Raw genomic sequence first — 22,447 nt, 5'->3', positions numbered from 1 at the left:
TGTGTGTGTGTGTGTGTGTGTGGGCTCCATTGTCCCTGGTGTCTGTGTATGTGTGTGTGTGTGTGTGTGTGTGTGTGTGTGCGCGCGTGGGCTCCATTGTCCCTGGTGTGAGCGTGTGTGTGTGTGTATGTCTGTGTGTGTTTGGGCTCCATTGTCCCTGGTGTGTGTGTGTGCCTGTGTGTGCGCGGGCTCCGTTGTCCCTGGTGTGAGTGTGTGTGTGTGTGTGTGAGCGTGTGTGTGTGTGTGTGTGTGCTCACGCACGGGCTCCATTGTTGCCGTAAGAGTTACTGGTCACCAGTCGGGAAAAGCTGCTGAGGCCCCTGCATGCGATTGCCCGGGGCCGAAAGCGTTTGCCCAGGTCCACAGGCGCCCGAGAGGAGAACAAAGAGGCCTTGAACAGCGGCGGCTGCTGTGGAATCTGCGCCCGTCAGACTTTCCGTGGCCGCTGGGGATTAAGCGCCGTTGGGTGGAGGGTGAGAATTCCCGGCCGGTGTGCACCCTTTTCTGTCCCGTCCGTGCCTCAGCTGTCGGGACGCGTGAAGGCCTGCCCACGTGGCCATGTTTCTGGACGTGACTCGGACCGGTTTTAGCATTTATGTTAAAGGGACATCGGCCTGTCCCTGGAAGAGTGCGCCCTCCCCAAGTTAAGGTCGGGAGAGCGCGAGTGAGGGCTGTCTGAGCCTGTTCCCATCGCGCCTGGTCACGGGGCTCTCCGGAGTGTGCCCAGGGAGGACCAGGGTCTCGGACGTGGGGACGGCGTGCGGGGGCCCAGGCCCCTGCTGGGCCGTGTGATTTTAAGCCAGTCGGCTCACCTCTTTGAACCTTTCCACTGACTGTAAACTGGAGAAGTGCCGTGCCAAGCGGGATGGAGGTAGGCTCTCTTTTGTGGGGTGACCCCACATAGCCCCCATTCCAGAAGGTGGCCTGGGCCCCGCCTCTGATCCTCTCTTCCCAGCTGGATTTCTGCTCTGCTTACCTCATTTCGTGTCCTCCCAGGACGAGCCGGTAATGTTATTGCTTCATTCTGCAGAGTTGTAGACTGAGGATCAGGGAGGTTAAGACATTTGTCCAGGATGGCACAGCAGCAAAATGCAGAGAAGGGATGGTAACTCACGTGTGTCTGGTGCTTCCTGGGCCGCAGTCCACCTCCTGGCTGTCACACCAGAACACTGACATCTACTCAGAGCAGTGGCCTGGAGACAGCGTGTGTGCACGTGTGTATACGTGTATATGCGTACATGTGTATGCGTGTGCGCATGCTTGTGCGCACACGTGAATACGTGTTTATATGTGCACATGTGTATACAGGTGTATGCGTGTGCACGTGTGTATATTATGCACACATGAGTGTGTATATGTGTGCACATATGTATAGTGCACACACGCATGCACTGGTTACTTTTGTTTCCCATGGATGAGCCCCGAGAGGCAGGGGATGGGCCCTGTGAGCACCACCGAAGGCTGTTGTGGGGACACCCAGGTCAGAGGTGTCCCAGAGCCCTGTCGGGTGTGTCGTCTGCTCCTGTTTTCCCCCTCAGCCTGCTTGACTCCCCGGGGTCTGTGACGTCGCAGAGGATGCCCTGCCATGTACTCAGGCGCTCTTCCCCTTGGAGGAGCCTCGCTCATCCGCACCACTGCATCCTGTTTTCACAGCAGGAAGGCCACGCATGGGAGTTTTCAGTAGAAGCCGCGTGGCTCCCACTTCCCAGGGCCCGAGATCGAGTTGGCATCATCTTGCTGGGAACAGGCCCCGTTCAGTTGCGGTTTCCTTAGCGGCCCCTAACGAGGACGACGTCCGCCCGCAGTGTTTGCAGGGACGCCCTGGGTTAGTTGGACAGCGCGGCCCTCCCGCCCGCCCACGCGGGGCGGACCTCCCGCCCGCCCACGCGGGGCGGACCTCCCGCCCGCCCACGCGGGGCGGACCTCCCGCCCGCCCACGCGGGGCGGACCTCCCGCCCGCCCACGCGGGGCGGACCTCCCGCCCGCCCACGCGGGGCGGACCTCCCGCCCGCCCGGGGCGCGCCTCCTGGTTTGCTCAAGAGGTGAGTGTGGGTCCTCTGCCCCTGTCATTACGCAACCGTCCTCGGTTTAACCCCCGCGTGCTGGGCTTTCTGGGTCAGAACAAAACGGCCTTGGGAGAAGTCCGTGGTGCACAATTCTGGGTTTTTTTTTGGTCTGGAAAGTAAGGAAAACACTGATTTCATTTTTTAAACACCCGTGGAAGAAGTTTGGGATTTTTTCCCAGAGGAACCAGCGTGTGAACTCGTACATTTGTTTCGTTCATTTGTAGGGCAGAGGGAAGGCTTTGCCGGATCGGCTGCCTCTGCGTGTGGCCTGCGAAACAGCAGTCCGGCCACAAAGCCTGGGGAGGAGTTACCTAGGGCAGAGCCGGAAACAAAGGGTGCCGGGGCTGCGCCAGGCTCCGTTCGCCGCACCGGGTGTGGACCCTGGGCCCAGGGCCCAGGGCCGGAAGGAGCCCCCGCCTGCTTCTGTCTGGCCCGTGAGCTCAGTGTTTTACACTTTTAAGTGGTTGAGAAAAATCTGAACGAGAGCGTTTCCTGACGCCACGGTTGCGGGGTTCCGAACCCTGTGCCAGGAGCTGGGGATCTCTAGCAGGCATGCCTGGGGCCCCCGTACCGTCTGTGGCCGCGTGCTGCGGTGACCCGGGCAGGGTCTCCCCGCTCTGCGTGGGGGGGCTGTGCGCCCAGGTGGGGGTTCCTACAGGGCCTTCCCGGGGGTCCTGGCACAGGGCTCACTGGAGGGCCAGCAGAGGGGATGCGTAGGTCACAGTACATGAGGAGCTGGGGCAGCACGAGGCTGTCAAGCATGTGTGCGAAGGTTCTCGGCATCATTGCCGCGGACGGCTGGGGCCGGGAAGTCGCGGACGCCGTCTGCGGGCTATTGGCAGAGCCCAGTCCAGAATCCCCAGGGCTTGTCGAGAATGGATGACAGTTTCAGGGTGATGGATCCTTTGCTCTCGCTGGCCACCCACACACGTCAGCACACGGGTGCCCACTTTCCCCTGGGCGGGCTGAGCCAACGCCTGCCTTCCTGAGCCGAACACGAACGCGGGGTCTCAGTCTGAGGACATGCCCGGGAGACCGGAAGCGGCAGCATGGGCCGTCGGTGCCCAGAACATGGCTCTGTCCTGCGCCCCTTCCCGCGGGCGTCTGTGCACCTGAAGGGAAAAGAGAAAATCTTTCCTGCCGACACTCCTTCCTTCCGACCTGTCTGCCTGTTTTCCTGGGGGCAGCGGCTCTGGGTGCAGCTGGGGTCACCGCCCTGGCTTGTGCCTGAGGACCTGGGACGGGAAGGAGGGGCTGGCCCTGGACCCCTTCCTTCCCCCCACTGTCCCTCCCTCCGGGTCTCGTGTTGTGCTGTTTAGTGGGCTTCATGGAACATTCTGACCTGATCCTGGACAGTAGGTGTCTCCCTGCCTTCCCTGCGGTTTGCCTGTAAAGACTTAGACCCGGCGAATGAGGCTTGCAACGTCATGATTATTTAAATATCTCGCGGTACAAATCCAAGCCATAGGGCCACCTTCTCTGCAGAGGAAATAATGTCACTAAATCCCAGAGAAATCTAATATTTAAGCGTCGTCGCTGCCTGTATACGTTACTAATAAAATAACCTCCTGACACCTAAAACCAGCTTGGAAAGTATGTATGTTTGTCTTTGGAATGGGTCAGTACCCTGATTTTTTTTTCAGAATATCGGTTTTCATTTAAAGTTTTCTGTTTTGTGCTTTGAACTACTCTCAGGTTTTGTTTTGAATTGTACGTTGGAGAAAAACATATTTTGCTTTCCTCCCTGTTATCATATACGTTATTACGTATTTTTGCCAACCAGACTTTTAAGGAATGGGCCGGAAGGTCACCCAAGAGTTGGCCTGGGTGGGCATCCTGCCTCCGGGAGGTCCTGAGGGGTTGGGGCGGCCTTCTGGCCCTGCCCCGGCCGCCCCTCCTCGACACTGGGCTCCGCGGGACGCTGACACGTCGAGGCCCCCGAGGAAGGGGATGCGGCCTTGCGAGACCCCGGTTCTCCACCTCCCCGTAGTGGGACCCAGCCCTGCAAAAAGGAAGGTTCCTCAGTTTGGAGGCCGCCCACCCCGGGCAGGGCCCTTACGAGTTCTTCCTGTGGCTGCCCCTCTGTCCCTCCCTGCTGTCTGCCTCTCTGTCCCGCCTGCTGGGTAGAGTCCCGACTGCCCCTCTGTCCTGCCTGTTGTCTGTCCCTCTGTCCCGCCTGCTGGGTAGAGCCCCTGCCCACCCTGCACTCCTGTGAGCCAGGAGAGGCGGTCCTGGCTGCTTGGTGCCATATCAGGAGGCAGAGACGGCAAAGAACAGAACGTTTGACAAATTGCACCCCAGCGCCCACGTGCCTCCGCCGTCTGAACGGCCTTCTCTGGGGAATGTGCGATCCTGGATGTGTGGCCGCCGAGCTCACAGGCGGCTCCGTGGGAAACAGAGCCCTTGGGGCCACAGAGCCGCCTGGCGTTGGCTCCTTGTCAAATCACCCATTTCTCCCGTGGGCTCGTGGGAGAGGTGAGCCAGGTCACGTGAGCAAGGAGCTCGCTGTCTGCCTGTCCCCATCTCTCTGGGACTGCCCACCTGGCAGGGGTGGGGGCACGGTCCTTTCATGTTGTACCTGCAGGCTCCTGGGCTGAGAAGTGGCCTGGGGCGTCACCTGAGGACATGGTGCCCTGGGTGCCGCCTGTGACGGCTGCCAGCCCGCAGGCCGCCGTGTCGCAGGTCAGCAGCAGTGTTAACACAATGTCATAGTAACAATGTGCAAGACCGTCTTTTACTGTTTTATGGAACCGTCAGTCCACGGTAGGGTGGGAAGAAAGGGCAGAGCCAGCGAGCTGGCCCCTCCCGAGGGTGGCTGAGCCCGTGAGCGCGCTCCTCTGGGCGTGGCTGGCCGTGGGCCACCTCATGCAGGCCGTGGAGGAGCAGAGCCCATCAGCCGCGGCTCACAGGTCTCCTGTGATGGCTCCCGTCTTGAAAGCAACGTGGTTGTCAACACTGACACGGCTGAGAGCTGTGTCCCAGGCTGTCGTGGGCAAACGCGTCCAGCCACGCTGGCATTCCGGAAGGATGCGCCTGCGTCAGCACAGCCTGCCCTGTCCTGTGTCCACGAGCCCTGTGTAGGTGGAGGCATTGTGTCCGGGACCCTGCGTGGCAGCTGGCCGCAGCCGGTCCTGCCTGTCGGGTGCGGGTGCCGGTCCTAGCTGTCCCTCGGGCAGAGATGCTGGGTCCCCATGTGGGGCTATGCCCGTGGCTGGGTGGCCAGGCCTTGGACCCAGGCTCCTTGGCGTTTCCTCACCCGGCACCGGTGTTTCTTTGCTGACCCGCGATTTTCCCGTTTCTAACTTCAGTAACTTGGCTGAAGGAGGGAGTGGGCGCCTATCACACATGCAGACAGCGCGTGCTCACGGGCTTAGCAAATCCTTGAACGCACACCAGGGTCAGAGAGACCTCTGGAGGCGGGAAGCATGAGCCAAAATAAACAGGATGAAGTTTGTGTAACTTCTGGCTGTGAGTCATGCTTCAGAATCCTGCCGGTGGCTCCCAGTGAGGGAGAGGGGACAGACACACGGAGTCTGTCCCTGAGCCTCCTTTTGGGATGCTGTTCACTTACACTAAGGAGCCTGACACGTGAGAGGATCTGTGTGAGAAATTTTGCCTTCGTCTTGTGTCAGTAAAGTCTCATTTCTCCCGGACGGTTGGCTAAGGAACTTTTTGGGGCTCGGGAATGCTGTGCCAGATCTGACCTTGGCTTTGCTTGCCTTCGGGGTGCTTAGAGCCAAGCCCGCCTCTGACCTCCAGCCTCTGCTCCTGAGCCTGGTTCTTTCTCTGCCTTTCTTCCCTCTTCCCTGCGACCTCAGGCACGTTCGTGGCTTGTGTTTTGTGTACTTTCATGCTGTGAGAAAGGAAGATTAGGATGGGAACAAACAAAAACGAATTTGTCATTGTGTGTAAACGTTTCGTGACTTCCAGCCGTGACTCCTGTTTTTTCAAATCTACTCTGTAAATACCGAATTGAGTTAATTTTTTTTTTTAAAGTCAGCTGCAGAAGCAGTGCCAACTGCTTGCCCTCCTGTCCCCTGGTGTCCCCTCCTGTCCCCTGGTGTCCCCTCCTGATCGGGACACGTAGTTGCCCTCGGCAGTTCTGTCTCCAGGCTAATGCCGTTCAGCCCTCTCTCCACCCCATGCCCGAGGTGTTCTCAGACGTTCTCAGACGTCTATGTGATCCTGCCTTCTTTCCACTCCAAACCTCCCTAGTCTCCACTTCAGGAGAAGCCAGAGCCCCACTCCTGGCCTCCTGGAGCCCGGCCCGAGGCAGCACGGCGTCACGTTGGGAGCACAGTCCGTGCCCAGGTCTCTCTCTCAGCAGGTCACAGGCTAGGCCGTGACGCCAGGCAGCCGTGGTGGAAGTGACCAGCCCTTAGCAGGTGCGCAGGGACATCAGCTGTTAGCCCACGTCCCAGCAGAACCGCCCGTGGGAATCTGGTTCACAAACACCTTTGCAAGAATCCGGGATGATCCTTGCAACGGCGCGCTTACCACGTGCATGCGTGGGGCCAGCTTGGACGTCCCCCTGAATCTGCCCTCTCGGTCAGCAAACCACGGAGTGTGCCCGCCCCTTGCCCAAGACCAAGCCCTCCCAGGGCGAGCCCGACTCCCCAGCCTTGCTGGAGCTCTGATCCGCTGCTCCACGTGCGCGGCCCCTGTCCCGCAGACCCCGTGCACCGTGTATGGTGCAAGCGTCCTAGCTCGCGGCTTCTCAGGCCTGCCTCCCTCGGCAGGGTGATTGTCAGTGTGGCCTCAGCGCCCCAGTGTTGGCATCACCAGGGGAATTTATAGGCGGTCAGTTCTGATGGGCAAACACTAGCCAAGGGCCAGCTCGCTCCCGGTCAGAGAGCAGGGTGCACTCGCTAATGACCTGGGGACCCTAACGAAGCATATTGGGAAACATGGTGGCCTGGAGAGGAGATTCTGGCCAAGTGGGGCCCAGGCAGTATGGGGCACTCTGGGCCGTGCCTCCTAACTTGGTGTCAGGAAGGACAGGCTGTGATTCAGACAGCAGCCGTCCATGCATCCCACGAGCACTGTGGGAACCCCAGAGAGCTGGTCACCGGAGCAGACAACAATAATACAGGGACAGTCAGTGGAGGGGCGCCTGTGGGCGTGACCCCGTAGGCCTGATGGGGCGGGCGGTCAGGCTCCTGACCCTGACAGCCAGGCACATCCCGGGCACGCTGAGCTGTCATCATGAGGGACGGCCTTGGGGACTGGAGTGTGCAGCTCATGGAGGCCAAGGGGGACCGGAGGCTGGAGCGGGCTGGGGGAGGGTGGTGTCCTCCAGGAGGACGGCCCAGAGGATGCTTGTGCTCTCAGAAGGGCACAGTGGATCCTCATCTGCAGCCCTGATTGGCCCCGAGCTGTGTGGTGCCTGCGTGGTGGGCGTTTCAAAGCTGTTTCAGCACATTTGTCGTTCAGGACCTCTTTCATAAAGGTGCCTTTCCGAGCTGCCCTTTGTAGTTAAGCAGGGCGAACATCCCTGGGCAGGTGGTCTTGGCTTTGCCGGCATGAAGCCCGGGGCAAGTTCTCAACTCCGTGTGCGCGTCTGCACGCTCAGAACGCCTGTCCTCATGGTGCTGCAGGAACCGCTAATGGGGCGTGCGCTCCTGCGGGTGCTGTCTGGTCCCGGAGGCCAGGTCCGCTTTCCTGAGCCAGTGGGATGCCCACGCAGGAGAGGGCGCGCTGTGTGCCCGGGGTTCTGCAGCAGGGATGGGGGCAGGCACATGGGCCGGAGGCGTCAGGAGGGACAGACGGCCTGGTGGTGCATCGGAGGCAGGAAGTGAAGGAGATGTGGCGGTCAGCTTCTGGCTCACCTGTCCAGGGGGTGGAGTGTCAGTCAGACTGCTGGAATTGAAGAGGAACCGCGATTTGTGGGGGAAGAAAACGTGCTTTTCTTGAGGACAAGTGAAGTCCACGGTGCCGTGGGGAGCGCGTGGGAGACCCACAGTTCCGTGTGCCCGCAGGCAGGGACGTTCGCACCAAGGCGGGGCCGTAAGTAAGTGTCTTATCACCAGGTCATTTACAGACGTTCTTTTTTAAAGCAGTCTTGGGAAGACAGAGTAGGCTGTGAGGTGCTCTGATATTTTGAAAGTAAAATGTTAGATTTCCGGGGCGCCTGGGTGGCCCAGTCCGTTAAGCTCCTGACTCTTGATCTCGGCTTAGGTCGTGATCTTGTGGTTCATGGGATGGAACCCTGCATCTGGCTGTATGCCTACACACGGAGCCTGCTCTCTCTCTCCCGCGCTCTCTCTCTCTCTCTCTCTCTCTCTCTCTGCATGTCTTCCTGTTCTCTAAATAAATAAACTTGAAAGAAAAGAAAAGCAGTGCTACAGATTCCGAAAACAATAGCTGTGTCGGGTTGGTCAGGGTCACTGTCCACTCAATGCAGATGCCGGCCCCTCCCCTCCCTGGGGACGCAGCAGGCAGCAGTGGGCGGGTCCCACGGCTCCTTGCAGCAGCAGGCCGGCTTCCCCGGGGGCACACTGCCCATCTCAGGGAGAGAGTCCAGCACTTAGAGTTCTGAGTAGAATTGGGGGTGCAGCTAGACTCACGATGGCTCGACACAGTTTTCCGACTCGTGATCGTGCCAAAGCTGTACGCACTCAGGAGAAACCGTACGTGGGATTTGGATTTTGGCCTTTCCCCAGGCTGGCGGTACTGGGTAGGATCCCCTCTGATGCGGGACAGGGGTCCGCAGCGGATAACCCTGCCCCCACACAGCCACCTGTGTGTCACTTGCTCAGTAGATCACAGGAGCTGTTCAGCACTCTGGGATGTGCTGTGTGTGAGGTCGTTTTGCCCAACTGTAGGTTCGCGGAGCGTCTGAGCGGGTTGGGGTGGGCTGGGTGTAGGCTCTGGGGAAGGCTCCGTGTGCCGTGCCCTCTAGGTGCTCAGTTTCTGATTTCTGTTTTTTTCTGCTGGGCTTTGCTTCATCAGTAGTTTGCAGTAATGGAAACATTAAAACAAATCACCTAGCCCTTGGCACTTGTGAACTTAGACTTGGTTAGCCTTTTTCCTATAAAGTGTAAATGGACTTCTGGTTTTGAGGGTCTGGCTCACAAAATTGCACTGAATTCCAGGGCTGTTCCAGGCCCTTCTGCCACCGAGGGGGGCTTCTGCGGCCCTGCACTTCCCCGAGGAGGCCGGAGGGGGCAGCACTTTGCATTACTTTTGAGGAGCTCCTGAACGCGGGTGCCGTGGGGCGGGGGCATCCTGTGAACCCCTCCACCTTCTCAGAGAGGGGCGGGAGCGTTGGCGGCACAGATCAGAACCCTGAGCGGATTCGGAGTTCACCCCTAGCCCTGCTGCTTGCGACTGAGCGACTTGGGGCACCTTGCCAGACCTTCCTGCCTCTGAATCTTTGTTTGCCAAATGCAGGGATTTCTTCTAACCTGTCGCGAATTCTCCTTCCTAAAACCACCCACCATTCCCAGGCCCTAACTTGTCCGTGGCAGACGCGGTGGACGTGGACTGTGGTGCTGTCCATGATCTTGCCCCGAACTCCTAGTTTCTAGGAGCCCGTGAGAGGCTCTCTCGCACCACCCTGAGACTCTCTACCGTGGGGACTGCTTAATTCAGAGACTGGCGCCTAATGAGTTCTTAGCGCGTTCAGCGGATGAGTCTGGGAAATCTGTCAGAACCATGGGTGATGGTCTCCGTGGACGTCTGCAAAGGGCTTTACGGTCTCGGGAGCACTTTCCACAGACATGGTCTCCTGCCGTCCTTGAGCGTGTGCCGAGTGGCGTTTAATTTTTAAGGTTTAGGACTTTTGCTTCCTGTTAGGATTATTTGTGGAAATACTTAACAACGATTGTAAAAATAGTAATTCTGCTTGTAAAATAACTGAGCTATAGCTAAGTGTGCAGTGTAGGGCAGGAGTGACCTTCCATGGTCCTATTCTGTGGGGTTAGACATTTTGTCTCCTTGGGCATGTGTAGATATTATTTCAAGTTAAAAAATGGGAGGGGGTCATTTAGTATACCCTTGGCTCTACTTTTTAATTGGCTTACATTTAACATAAGTTTTATGTCAGCAACCACAAATGGGTTAAAGGATCAGACGTGGAAGACGAGCAGAGGGGACGAGCAGAGACCCACTGTGCATGTGTGCCTGCACACATGTGTGCATGTGTATACACGCATGTATATGTGTGCACATGTGGATGTGTGTGCATGTGTGTACGTATGCGTGTGTGTGCGCATGTGTGTGCACAGACGCGTGCATGTACAGATGCCGCTTGTGTGTCCGCACACACTCGCAAACGTGCACACACTCACACATGCACACACAGCTGCCTTCCCAACATTACCAAAGAGCAGTGTTCTCAAACTTCACCGTGCGTCTCCTGGGGGGGGATTATAAAAACTCAGAATTACCAGGTTCCACCCCAGACTTTCTGATTCTGTAGATTTGGGGTGGGGCCCAGAATTTGCTGTTCCGGCAAGTTCCCAGGAGATGCTGCTGATCAGGGGACCCCCCCCCCCCCCCCCCCCGCCGAGAACATTGCTTAAGAGAATTCTCACCGTTCCTAATTAATAAGTCCCTCCTGAGACTTCCTACAGAGTGGGAATCGATTCAGGTGAAACACAGCCTCTGATTTGCAGTTATGACTTTGGATTTGGGGTTCGTGTTTGAAGCCCATGGCATCTTGGTTCCCTGCACCCGTCTCTCCGGGCTGGGGCCGCACGGCCTCTGACTGTCCCTCCTCCTGCCGCTCGGAAGCTGACCGAGAGTCTCTGTGCGTCATGTGCGAGGGTACAGACACTGTCCTCTCTCCATCACACTGTGCGCTTTCTGGTGTCCTGCCCGCAAGCTCGCCCCCTTTTCTGCCGTATTCAGGATGTCATTAAGTCTGTGCAAGGACTTCCCATTTTAGCAGTTACGACTTCCAGTTCCAGAATCTCAGTTTAGTTCCTTTTATTGTTTTTATGCCTCTGCTCTTGTTGGGGGGGCCTCTCTGTGCCCTCTCCCTGGCTGCATGGGCATGTGGTTTTTCTCCAGCCGTCTGCTGAGAGCACAGGTGGCTGGTCTGACTGCCGGAAAATAGGCTGTGCAATAAGATGTGGTCACATGTGTAAGTTTAGATGTTCTAGCAGTTTCATTAAAAATTAGAGAGAAACGGGCACCTGGGTGGCTCAGTCGGTTGAGCGTCCAACTTTGGCTCAGGCCATGGCCTCACAGTCCGTGAGTTCGAGCCCCGCGTCGGGCTCTGTGCTGACAACTCGGAGCCTGGAGCCTGCTTTGGATTCTGTGTCTCCCTCTCTGCCCCTCCCCTGCTCATGCTCTGTCTCTCAAAAATAAAGAAATGTTGAAAAAAATTAAAAAAAAAATTAGAAACCGGGTAATTTTACTGAGCTTATTAACTATAACAAACATGTTCGTGTTTCAACACATAATCAGTGTGCACTGATCTCCACTTCCCCCGGAGTCCTCTACATCTGGTTCGGGTCTTCCCTGGACGTAGGCCTCTGTTAGGACCGGCCATGCTCGGGCACTCAGAGCCGGGTGCGCGGCGGCCGCTGTGTGGGGGCCCCTCTGTCCGTCCATCCAGCCAAGGCTCCTGGTACCGGCCTCACACCTGCTGGAGGGTGTCATGTGGGGCTCCCTCCCCCCAACCTGAGCGGGTGGGCGTCACCGTGTCGTGAGGGTGTCCAGTCCTGGGTCCCTGAGCGGTTTGCCCCCAGTGATTGTCCACCCTGCTCTGCCGTCGTAGGGGAGCCGGTCTCAAAAGCTGCATGGCTCTGGCCCCTGTCCTTCCGCCAACCTGAGGGCCGGCTTCGTGGTCTGCGGCCGTCCCCACCGGTTCGCCGCAGTGTTTGCCCATGGCAGTCCCCATTCCGGGGGGACCTGTTCCCCGTGTTGCTCCAGGGTCATCTGTCCGAACCCTGTGAAACCCTGCCTTTGCTCTGTGCCAGGAGGGAGCTTCCAGATCACCCGTGTTTACACTAAACAGTAACCGGCCAGGTGTCCTCATTAACCGCTGCCCCACATTTCACCGGGATGTGGAGGGGAGTCAGGGAAGTCGGCCCCAGAGACGCCCCCCGGCCCCCGTTCCCTCCCTGCCCTCCCCGCAGGGCCTGGCCTCAGTGTCCCTGCGCCTGAACCACTTGCAGTGTTCTGAATGTGGATGTAGATGAATTCTTGCCGTATTTCAAAGCAACAGGTCAGCTCGGGCCAGCCGCGTTCCCCGGAGAGCACGCGGGCGGACACCGGGATCCGGAGAGCACACGGGGTGGTGGTCAGGCTGGCGGCTCAGGGCCGTGGCGACCAGCACCCGGGGCCTCCCCTTCTCGAGAACCCGCCCAGAGCGAGGAAGCAGGTGCCCCACTGTTCACTCCTAAGTGCTCAGATTTCATTTTAGCCACTTACATACTTCCTGAGAAGTTTCTTATTGCAGCATAAACCAGAACCCATTCCGTAAGTCATTACAACTATTGAATTGGCCCCAAATACCCGATTCCTGAAAAGTCCGTGAACGTGAGAACTCCGTACATGTCATGAGAGGAGCATCATTCCTGAGTTGGACCACATGCTGCCCAGGAGCCCCGTGTCTGTTTCCTGGGGCGGCCTGCACAGACAGAGCTCAGACGGGAATCCACGCGCTCCCAGCTGGAGGCGCCTTTTTCACGACCAAGGGTCACGTTCCTTCCAGGGCGGTCCGCTCTGTGTCCCGGCTGCCGGCTCGCGGTGGACCTGGGTGATGGTTGACATGTGGCAGGATGACGGCCGTCTTCACACGGCGCTGTCCCCGTCGCCCAGATTTCCCTCTTCTTTGAGGACGTGAGTCATGCTGGAGTGGAGCCACCCTCGTCGCCTTTGTAAAGACCCTGTTTCCCAATAAGGTCAGTTCCGTGGCCCTGGAGTCAGACTTCAAGGTGCTAATGGCAGGGCCCCAACTCATCCCGTGATAATCCAGCAGCACCGAGTCACAAGGGGTTGGGCCTGTGCCCAAGGAATCTTGATTTTTCTGACCCTTCGAGGAGGAAAGTCGTGTTTCATTTGCTTCTCAGTGACTTTCATTCACGTTAAATTTATAGGTTTTAATTGGGGCTGGGAAGGGGTAAAAATGGACCCTGCCGCGTGCCTTTTGCCCCCGAGCTCATGGCCCCGGGCCGAGCGCCTCCCTGGGTCCACGGAGCATACACGCCACCAGCTGCCCGGCACCTCCCCCACTGGGCCACCTGCAACAGACAGCTCCAGTCCTGGTCTCCACGGTCCTGCCCTCTGGTCTCACCTGGGCTGCCCAGGTCATCCCTCTGTCCCTGAAAAGTCAGTAACTGCTCTCCCAACACACATCTGAGTGCTGAGAAGACGTAGGGCGAGTACTGGGTTCGGATCCACTGTCTGAGTGCCGAGAAGACGTAGGGGGAATACTGGGTTCGGATCCACTGTCTGAGTGCCGAGAAGACTTAGGGGAGTACTGAGTTTGGATCCGCTATCTGAGTGCCGAGAAGATGTGGGGGGAGTACTGAGTTCGGATCCACGCGCAGGGTTGATGGATCTCCCAGCTCAGGATGAGCTTCTCAGTTTCACTCTCTACTTCTCACCGAGAGAACACTGAAGGCGCTTGGCGGATGAACCACCGCACTCCAGCTCCGGAAATTGTCGGAAGGCGGTGCTGCAGCTCTGGACCCTCCCATGGCCAGCGACTCCTGTTGAGTCCGTGCAGGGCAGTCCCGCTCCGGTTTGGGAGGACCTGGTGACGTTAGGTTTTCCAGCGAGTGGCAGGAGGTAGACGTCTGGTTAGTTAGAGAAGTGTTTGTCTCTCCAGGATGGTTGTTTAAACCAACTTGTGTCCTGGGAAAGCGCCGCTCTCGTTCAGATCAATACTCACTGATTCGTTGAGCCTCAGAGAGGAGGCACTTGGCCCAAGGAAGGAGCTGGGCTGCAAGGTTTAATTCCTGAGGTGCCTCGTCGCGGTGTTGAATCTGGGTGAGATGATGGCTCATCACTAGCGGTGACTGCGCACTTCTGTGTCTAAACACATCTCTTGTTTGTTTTCAGGGATCTGCGCTTTAACAGAATCCGGGAGATCCAGCCCGGGGCATTCAGGAGGCTGAGAAACTTGAATACGTTGTAAGTCCAAACGCTCTGTTGGGACCCCGTGGGAAAAAGTGTGGAAATCATCTCAGCTTCCACCTGCGGGTGGAGCTCAACCACAGCGGTCAGCCCCGATGATCCGTGGTCGGGGGTGTGGATCGGGAGAGTGGACACGGGGCCCTAGAGGAGAACACGTACATTGAGACGCCAGGCCTGTGGGTCCGTGCTCGGCGGCCGTGCTGTCTTGTCTGACATCTGTGACCCGTGTGGGTCCCTCATAAATGGGTGTGACCCAGACCTATGGCCACGGGCACCTTCTCTTCCTATGAATGACTCAGCCCTTGGCTGGGCCAGACCCCTTCACCTGCCCTATTCACATGCCCCCCTCACAAGGTGGAGGGGAAGGTGCTACTCCCGAGCTAGCTGGGCCCAGGATGGGAGCCGGGGGGGGGGGCGGCCAACCCCCCCCTCTGGTGGGACCACTCTGCACGTCCACACTGGCCTTCCAGTCGGCTGAGGTGGATAGTGTGACAGTCAGTAGGACAGACAGATACCCTCTCCACCAGAGGGGAACTTGGTCTGTGTGCCCGGGGGGGGCGGGAACGGCGTGCCATGACAGGGACACCCATGCACTGAGGAAACTCATGATCAGAGGGCAAGACTGAAATGCTGTTCATCATGGACACAAGCAGTCAAGCCAGTGTATGCGCCGAGCTCCGCAGCGGAGTCCTGCTATGACCCTTTGCAAGCGGAAGGAACGTTTCCCACAGCACGGTGCAGTGGTGGTGTTTTAATTCTTCCTGAACTTTGGTTTCATAGGCTTCTCAACAACAATCAAATCAAGAGCATACCCAGCGGATCATTTGAAGACTTGGAGAATTTAAAATATCTGTAAGTTAACCATCCGTTCTTTACCCTTCAGAAAGCTTATGTTGTCGGTATACAGACTAATCATTGAGCGAAATGTTATGCTGCTTGCGAATTATTGCAGATACACCCATCTCTTAGGCTTTATTTTCAGAAGGTAGTGAATTTTCGGGTGGGATTTTTAAAATGAGCTCTTGTCAGTATGAAGTGCTGTGTTGCATGAGGCTCGGTGAGTAAAGTCCGCGAGTGAGGTTAAAAGTCACAGCCCTGCAGAGTCCCGTGGGAACAGTAACTCTGCTTGTCTGTGACTCATGGTCCCTCGCCAGCGTGAATGGCTGACAGGTGGTCTGTGAGAGAGAAGCTTGGAGAGCAGTCTCAAGCTGCCTGTCCAGCTGTGGGCAAGTGTGGGAAGCAGATGACAAATCCCACTGGAATGTCACTAGTTTTCGGCTAATTTTCCCCAGCTTCCTCCAAGTGATTGCACCTCTTAGTTTTCTGCAGTAAAATTGTAGTTTACTTTTCGGAGTTGACTTTCGGCAACTTATTTATTAGAATTTAAAACATTTGCCTGTTGAAGCCAGTTTTGCAGGTTAGACAGTGGCCTCACTGGCAGGTGCAGGCCTGCTACGTTGCAGGCACTTAAGTTAAGACCGGAAGGCATTAAAGACACATTCCAGTCGCATTCCTGGTTGTAGAGAAAAGTACGTGTCGTGTACGTGTTATTCTTACTTTTAAGACTTAGATGGCATTTCCAGATAGAAGTATTAAAAAAATGTTTTTTAACGTTTATTCATTTTTGAGAGACAGAGACAGAGTGCAAGGGAGGGAGGAGCAGAGAGAGAGAGGGGGACACAGAATCCGAAACAGGCTCCAGGCTCCGAGCTGTCAGCACAGAGCCCGACGCAGGGCTTGAACCCACGGACCTCGAGATCGTGACCTGAGCTGAAGTCGGACGCTCAACTGACTGAGCCGCCCAGGCGTCCATCTTTCTGTCTTTTCTTTTTTTCTTTTTTTTAATGTTTATTCAGTTTTGAGAGACAGAGAGTGAGTGGGGGAGGGGCAGAGAGCGAGGGAGACACAGAATCTAAAGCAGGCTCCAGGCTCTGAGCTGTCAGCACAGAGCCCGACGCAGGGCTCAAACTCACTGTCTGCCATATTATGACCTGAGCCAAAGTCAGACGTTTAACCAACTGAGCCCCCCAGGAGCCCCGAGGTAGAACTATTTTAATGAGGGATTTGTATCACTGACTTTTTTTGGAAATTTTTATCATAAGTGAACCTAAACATCCAGAAGTTATGTTGATTTTTTAAAACAAAGTCACATTATTGGTGTTGATGTGTATTTGGAAGCCTGTTTGATTTTGGATAACGTCACTGCAGCGATCACTTTAACTCTGCTTACAGAAATACGTATTCCTCAGTGAAGGTAAACGAAAAGTGTTAGGTATAAATATTTTCCATCACAGTTGGCATAATGTGTTGCTTTTTAGAACAGGACAGGACAGAATAGACTAGAATAATGTATGAACATTATTAAGCCTTGTCGCTCATTTTAAAAATGAGGGAAAGGCCTTCTGTTATGTATTTATTTATTTTAAGTGCTATGCAAGTTCCAGAAGGAAGGTTTTGGTTTCTGACAAAAGTAGGTTCGGTTAGCTGATGGCCAGCATCCGTAGTGTGTGTATGTGTGTGTGTTACTTTTATTTTTTATTTTGTATATTGTGCTTTGGGATTGAATTAATTAGGAGCAAGTTATCATTCACTCTGCAGACGTATTTAGTGTTACAGTTTGGGGGACACTTTGGTTCTCACTTACAAGGATATTTTAAAGTAACACTTGAGGAGCCCCGTCTGCTGGCTCACTCCCCATCAAGGCACCTGCTCTCCAGCCTCTCCCCCCTCTGTGGCTGGCCTGGCAGAAGGCGCCCCAGTCACTGGGGAGGGCTTGGGGCAGGGTCCCTGGTGAGGAGGGACCCCACCTGCCCATCTGATCCCCTCCTGGGCAGGAGAGTGCGCTCCCACAGGCACCGCTGAGGACACTGCAATTTCAGTACCGGGGAGCTGTTCTGAAGTTAACCGGTTATTTCTGCCTTTACACGTAGTCAGTGGTTTCAGACGTTGAGTATTATTAGTTGCCTGTGTAAGGCCTAAACCTCCCCTCACTGATATTTCCGGATGAAGTTGGGCAAGAACTCCTGCTCCAGGCGACTCTGACTCTGTGTGGACTCATCTGTACGCGGCCCGTTACTGGAGGCGACCAGCACCCACTTACTCCCGTGGAGCCCACGTGTCCTCACAGACGCACACTCGTCCACGGTAGTTTGGTTCAGTCCTTGCAAAGTGACCCAGCACCGGGGGCTTGTTTTCGCCGTCTTTTGAAGAAATGAGCCCAGAAACCCCCGTCCGGAAGTAGAAGGGAGAGGAGCGCCTGCCGGGACCGTAGTGGCCGGGGGTGAGGCCATCTTCTGTCGGCTTCCCATGTATCTGTTCACTCCCAGTGATCCTGAAGTGCTGTGGTGTCCATTTACATCGGAAGAAACTGAGGCGGAGGAAGGTTGCCAGCTCAGCTCGTTCACGACCACACAGCTAGTGAGTGGAGGTTGACAGAGTGGCCGCTGGCCAGGCCTCTGTGGCGGGCGCTGGGCTCTGCACGGGTGGGCGAGCTCTGCCTGGTCTCTGGGGTCGCCTCGGCACATTTGCCCAGACGGAGAAGTGGGAGCCGCTTAGCTGGATGGTTCGAGGTAGCCCTGCACCGAAACCCACGAAACCCAGTGCAGTAAGACGCATGGTCCTTTGCAGATGAAGTACACAGTGTCACAGGCGTTAGGACAAACGTGTTCTTGGGGGGACGAAAGGGCGAAAGCCTAGCCCCCAGGTAACCAATGTGCAGGGGGGGCTTTACCGCGGTCCCAGGCTGGCACCTGTGTGTGCTGACCGGTCGCTGGGCGTCCACAGCAGGCAGAGGCACCCAGGGCGCCAGCCTCTTTGTCTGATGCTGAGATCACCTCGTATTCACCATGGCCCTTCAGGGCTCATGAGGATGGTACCGGGGGCCAGTCATGTCCTCAGAACCCGGGCCCTTTGGGGACGGTCCTCACCCCTGGCAGGTCCGTTCAGGATGTGGCGGACTCTGCGAAGGGCCATCCAGCGTCTGTGGTGGCTCCCCGCCTCTGCCTTGTGGCCCCCCCACCAGCCGTAGGCTAACAAAACCGGGCTGTGTCCCGTGTCCTTACGGACTCTGCAATTCACACTTCACATACTTTTCCTGTGTCGTGAGGTGTTAACGTTCTTCTGAAATTTTCAACCAGTTAAAAATGTAAAACCCATTCTTAGCTTGCAGACCATCTCAAAACAGGCAGTGAGCCAATTCTGTGACTCTTCTGACATGCCAGCAGGGGACCCTGGTGGGGCAGGTCTGCAGGGCACATGCAGGGTGCGAACTGTCCGCTCCCCAAATTGTTTCCGGGTCTCTCAAAATGCCGCAGTTACAGCGTCTTATGATCAACGCATACTACACGTTTGTGGGGAAATGGTTTTATTCCCTTCGAGCTTTGAAGCGAGTGTACTGGGAACGAGTCGCAAGCCGTGCTCCCAGAACCAGGGACTGGTCTGAAGACAGAGCAGTGGTCAACGGCGTCCCATGTGTGGACACTGTCCCTCCAGGAGGGTAACCGCGCTGCCGTGTAAATGTGTTGTCCGTATTCTAATACAGTCGTTAATTTTAAAACCCTCTCCATGTGTCGACGTAATTCTTCTTTCCACCTGGAGTTACGGTGTCTCGTGTGTGTGCTAATCCTCCCCTCGTTTCTTGTTTCAGCTATTTGTACAAGAATGAGATCCAGTCAATTGACAGGCAAGCGTTTAAGGGACTTGCCTCTCTAGAACAACTGTAAGTGTCCCTCTCCTGCGCCTGACTGCCTTGGATGTCACCCGCCCTCTTGCCTCTCGTAGGGAAGATGAACTAAGTTTGCTGTCTGCACGATGCATGTCTGTACTAACGGGGTGTAGGGCGTGTGTGCATGCCGATTGGAAAAGCAGTGGTTGACTCGTTACTCCTCTGTCTGTCTGACCCCCACCCACCCGGTCCTGGACGGGACTGGTTTCTGCCCAAGAGCAGCCTGGTGCTGAGCCCCCGTGATACAGAGATCAGCGAGAGCCAGTGGCCCCTGTGTTCATGGTGCTCCCGAGTTAAGGGACAGGCTCGCACACAAGTGAAGGGCCTTCGGGGAGAGGCACCCGGGGCGCCGCGGGGCCAGCAGGTGGTTTTTATTGCCCGCCGGTTCCTTTTGTGACTCTGCGCACGTGCAGCTTCCTTCGTTTATGACGTCATGATTTCGGAGAAAATAAACTTTTTCACGTGGTTCTAGTTAGCGTGTGTGGATGTCGTTTCCGTGGCCGCACAAGAAGTCCTCCATTGCTGTGAAGTCAGCACGTTTGTTTCTAAGTAGAATTCCAGGCAACGGGAGTGTCTTTCTGGTTTGTCTGTCTGACTTTTCAGCTGTGGAGCTGGAACAACTTGGAGGCTTCCAGAACTGCCCGCAGTTTGGTCGCACAGCCGGACGGGGCCGGTTGCTGTAACAGGGGGTCTGCCCACGGCCGCCCGCGCGTGTGCGTGTTTCCTCGGCCGGCCGGGCGCAGAGCCTGCACGGGGACCCCCGGCAGGACTGGGGCGCGGGCACCCCGAAAACAGTGCCTCAGGGCACACACGGTGCTCGTGTGTCGAGGCCCTTTTGATTTGGGAGGGACCTGCATTCCTCAGCTCACTGCGCGTGGCTTGTGATGTCAGGGAGGGAAGGGGTCGTACGGAAGTGTTTGCGTAATCTTCGCTTCAGAGAGAAAGGGACAAAAAGTTCAGAGCTTTGCAGAAACACACGGAAGTGTCTGGAAAACGTCCAGGTGGAGGAGAGTTTACGAAGGGACACACTCCCCCCCCCCGGGACGGGGCAGTGAGATCATCGTAGCCGACACCTAGAAAATCGCGTCTGATTTAAGCGTGCTGGAAAGTTGAAGCAGGTGGAGCTCACCCTGACGGTGGGGGGCGGGGAGGCCAGCTACTTTCCAGGAAGAAAGGGGCAAAGTCTGGGGGAAGTGAGGCTTACTGGACCAGGAGCCCCGAGCAGCGTCTCTAACCAACCGGCTGGAGACGGTGGATCCTGGGTCCGGATGCCTTCGAAACCCCGGGTTAGGGAGTTAGGGTCCCTGCCACCGGGACTTCATGCCCTGAAGGTCGGCGAGAGTGTGACAGACCCAGAGACACGTAGGACCAGGCCCCCCACCACGGGGAGGACTCTGTGCGAGGAGACGGGGCTGTTCTGGTGGGTGTGCCCGGGCTGCGGTCTGGGGTCCCGTCCCCATGCCAGGAGCCCCTCCACACCCCCGGGACGAGCCCGGGGCCACCAGAGTCTGCTGAGCTTCTGCCCAGCGGGTTTCTGGGAGGCCCGCATCGTGTGTGGTGAACGCGTGTGGCCAGACGCAGAGAGCGTAGATGGGGTTGGGGCTCACGGCCGTCTTGGGGCCGTGGGGAGGGGGGGTGGCCCCCAGGCCGCCCGGAGCCCCGGGGAGTCTCTCCTGCCTCCTCCACCTCCTCCCTGGGCGCCTCTCCCAGGACTCCCCCTGCCTGCCGACTGGGGTCCCCTCCAGGAGCCTCCTGTGATGGCCGCTGACTGTGGATTTTCTCCCCGTGTCCCCTCTGTTCCCTGCTCGTGGGCTTCCCACCCTGGTGTGCAGGGCGATGGGCAGGGACCTGTCCGGGTGTCACGGAGGCGCGGGAGGTGGATCTGGCAATGACCTGAGACTTGGCGGGGGGTGGGGCGGGTGGGGGACACCGTGCACCCTCCCAGGGAGCCAAGGACAGGAACAGAGGGCAAGGGAGGACAACTGAACTCTGGTGACCCAAGTTACGGTAATCTCAAAGTTAGTGGAGGTCTCCGAGTGATCTGGGTGCGTTTCCAGAGTGCTTTCTGACGTTTGGGTTTGGGGTGAAGCCTGTAGCTGCTGGGCCCAGCGTCCCCTCCCAGAGTCAGCCTGTGTGAAGGCGGGGACCCCCCTCCTCCTCGTGTGGGTGGGGGGCTTGCGGCAGGAGCACCCCGTCCTAAGACCACTTCTGGTGTTTTTCTTAAGGGGAAACACACCAATTTCCAAAGTGAGAAAAGCAGTAATTGAGGAAAATGAGGAGAAATTAGTTGTGGTGAAAAATGTGTAAATTATGGAAAGTTAAGGGGACATAGTAAATGAAATATAAATGCTGGCTATTCTGTGAAATTAGCACATTATCTTACTAAGCCTGGTGCTGTGTTATTTTTCCCGTAGTTCTTTCCAGAGCTGACGGTATGCTCACCCCCACATTAACGTACACGTGTATCCTCCCCTAAATTCACATACAGACTAGAAGGTTTGAATGACGGCGTGCACCTACTTAACGTGTGCTGCAATTGAGAGTATTTTGGCTTTTTTCCTGCGAAGGTCCGTGTGCTTTGCAAGCAGGTCCCCGGGCTAAGCAGCCAGGCCCCAGGCCTGAAGGGGACTTGGTCAGAGTCCCTGCTGTCCGTCTTACAGTCTGTGCCCAGTTTTTAATTGTATTTCATCTTACTATGTGATTACTTCACGTGTTTTCTGCACAGTGTAGGAAATCTAGAGAGTCACCTATTGACATACGAATTTGAAATGACTTAGGAACCATTTTTTTGAGCAGAAAATCTAGATCAGCAAAAGTAAAATTGTTTAAAATGTTTCCTTTCTCTTTTTCCTTTTGTTTAAAAACTTGTCTAGATACCTGCACTTTAATCAGATAGAAACTTTGGACCCAGAGTCATTCCAACATTTGCCGAAGCTGGAAAGGCTGTAAGTTGATTTCGTCTTGCCCTCCCGTCTTCCCGCTGGTCCCTGGGGGCTGGCGTGCCCTCAGGTTCTGTGATGGAAAGGGGGCCACTGCCTGTCCAGACACCTGAGCAAATCTCTGTTCCTTGTCTGACAGTTCAGAAGTGGGACTTCACAATTTTCTCTTTATTTGGAGATGGTGATAAAATAGAAAAAAAAATCGAATTATTTTCTGAAGTCAATATTGTTCTCAAGTTCATTTGTATCCCATAAACGCAGTCGCTGAGGTATTGTTTACAACTCACTTACTTGACTGCTTGTACTCTTTTCTACACGTGTAAGAAGCGTTTTTAAAAGTTGGTTTGCGGTTTTCTCTCTTTCAACAGATTTTTACATAACAACCGAATCACACATTTGGTTCCAGGAACATTCAGTCACTTGGAATCCATGAAGAGACTGTAAGTGTGTCTTTACAGAAGCCGATTCCCTGCCATTGGCCGGGTCCTGAGCCGGGTCCTGAGCCGGGTCCTGAGCTGGGTCCTGTGCCAGGGGCTGCGGGGTATGTCACATGCAGAAAAGCACAGGGACACCCGGAGGGCACAGTCAACCCTCCCGGTGGGCACAGCCGAGAGCCCCCGGGACTC

General features: G+C 56.3%; 1 protein-coding gene across 2 annotated transcripts in view; it reads left to right on the top strand.

Moving 5' to 3' along the window:
• The window catches only part of PXDN (peroxidasin), a 77,061-nt gene that overhangs the window by 19,247 nt on the left and 35,367 nt on the right, over window positions 1–22,447 (top strand). Inside the window, exons 2-6 of one of the 2 annotated variants that reach the window (XM_086699903.1) lie at window positions 14,085–14,156; window positions 14,940–15,011; window positions 18,805–18,876; window positions 21,756–21,827; window positions 22,190–22,261. In XM_086699903.1, the coding sequence (XP_086556029.1) occupies window positions 14,085–14,156; window positions 14,940–15,011; window positions 18,805–18,876; window positions 21,756–21,827; window positions 22,190–22,261 (360 nt within the window). The remainder of the gene's footprint in view (window positions 1–14,084; window positions 14,157–14,939; window positions 15,012–18,804; window positions 18,877–21,755; window positions 21,828–22,189; window positions 22,262–22,447) is intronic. The other variant, XM_086699904.1, reaches the window with a different exon arrangement.

Source organism: Puma concolor, chromosome A3 (genome assembly GCF_028749965.1).
Source record: "Puma concolor isolate L17-30 chromosome A3, mPumCon1.1.hap2, whole genome shotgun sequence".
Taxonomy (NCBI): Eukaryota; Metazoa; Chordata; class Mammalia; order Carnivora; family Felidae; genus Puma; species Puma concolor.
This window is presented reverse-complemented; position numbering and strand designations above follow the sequence as displayed.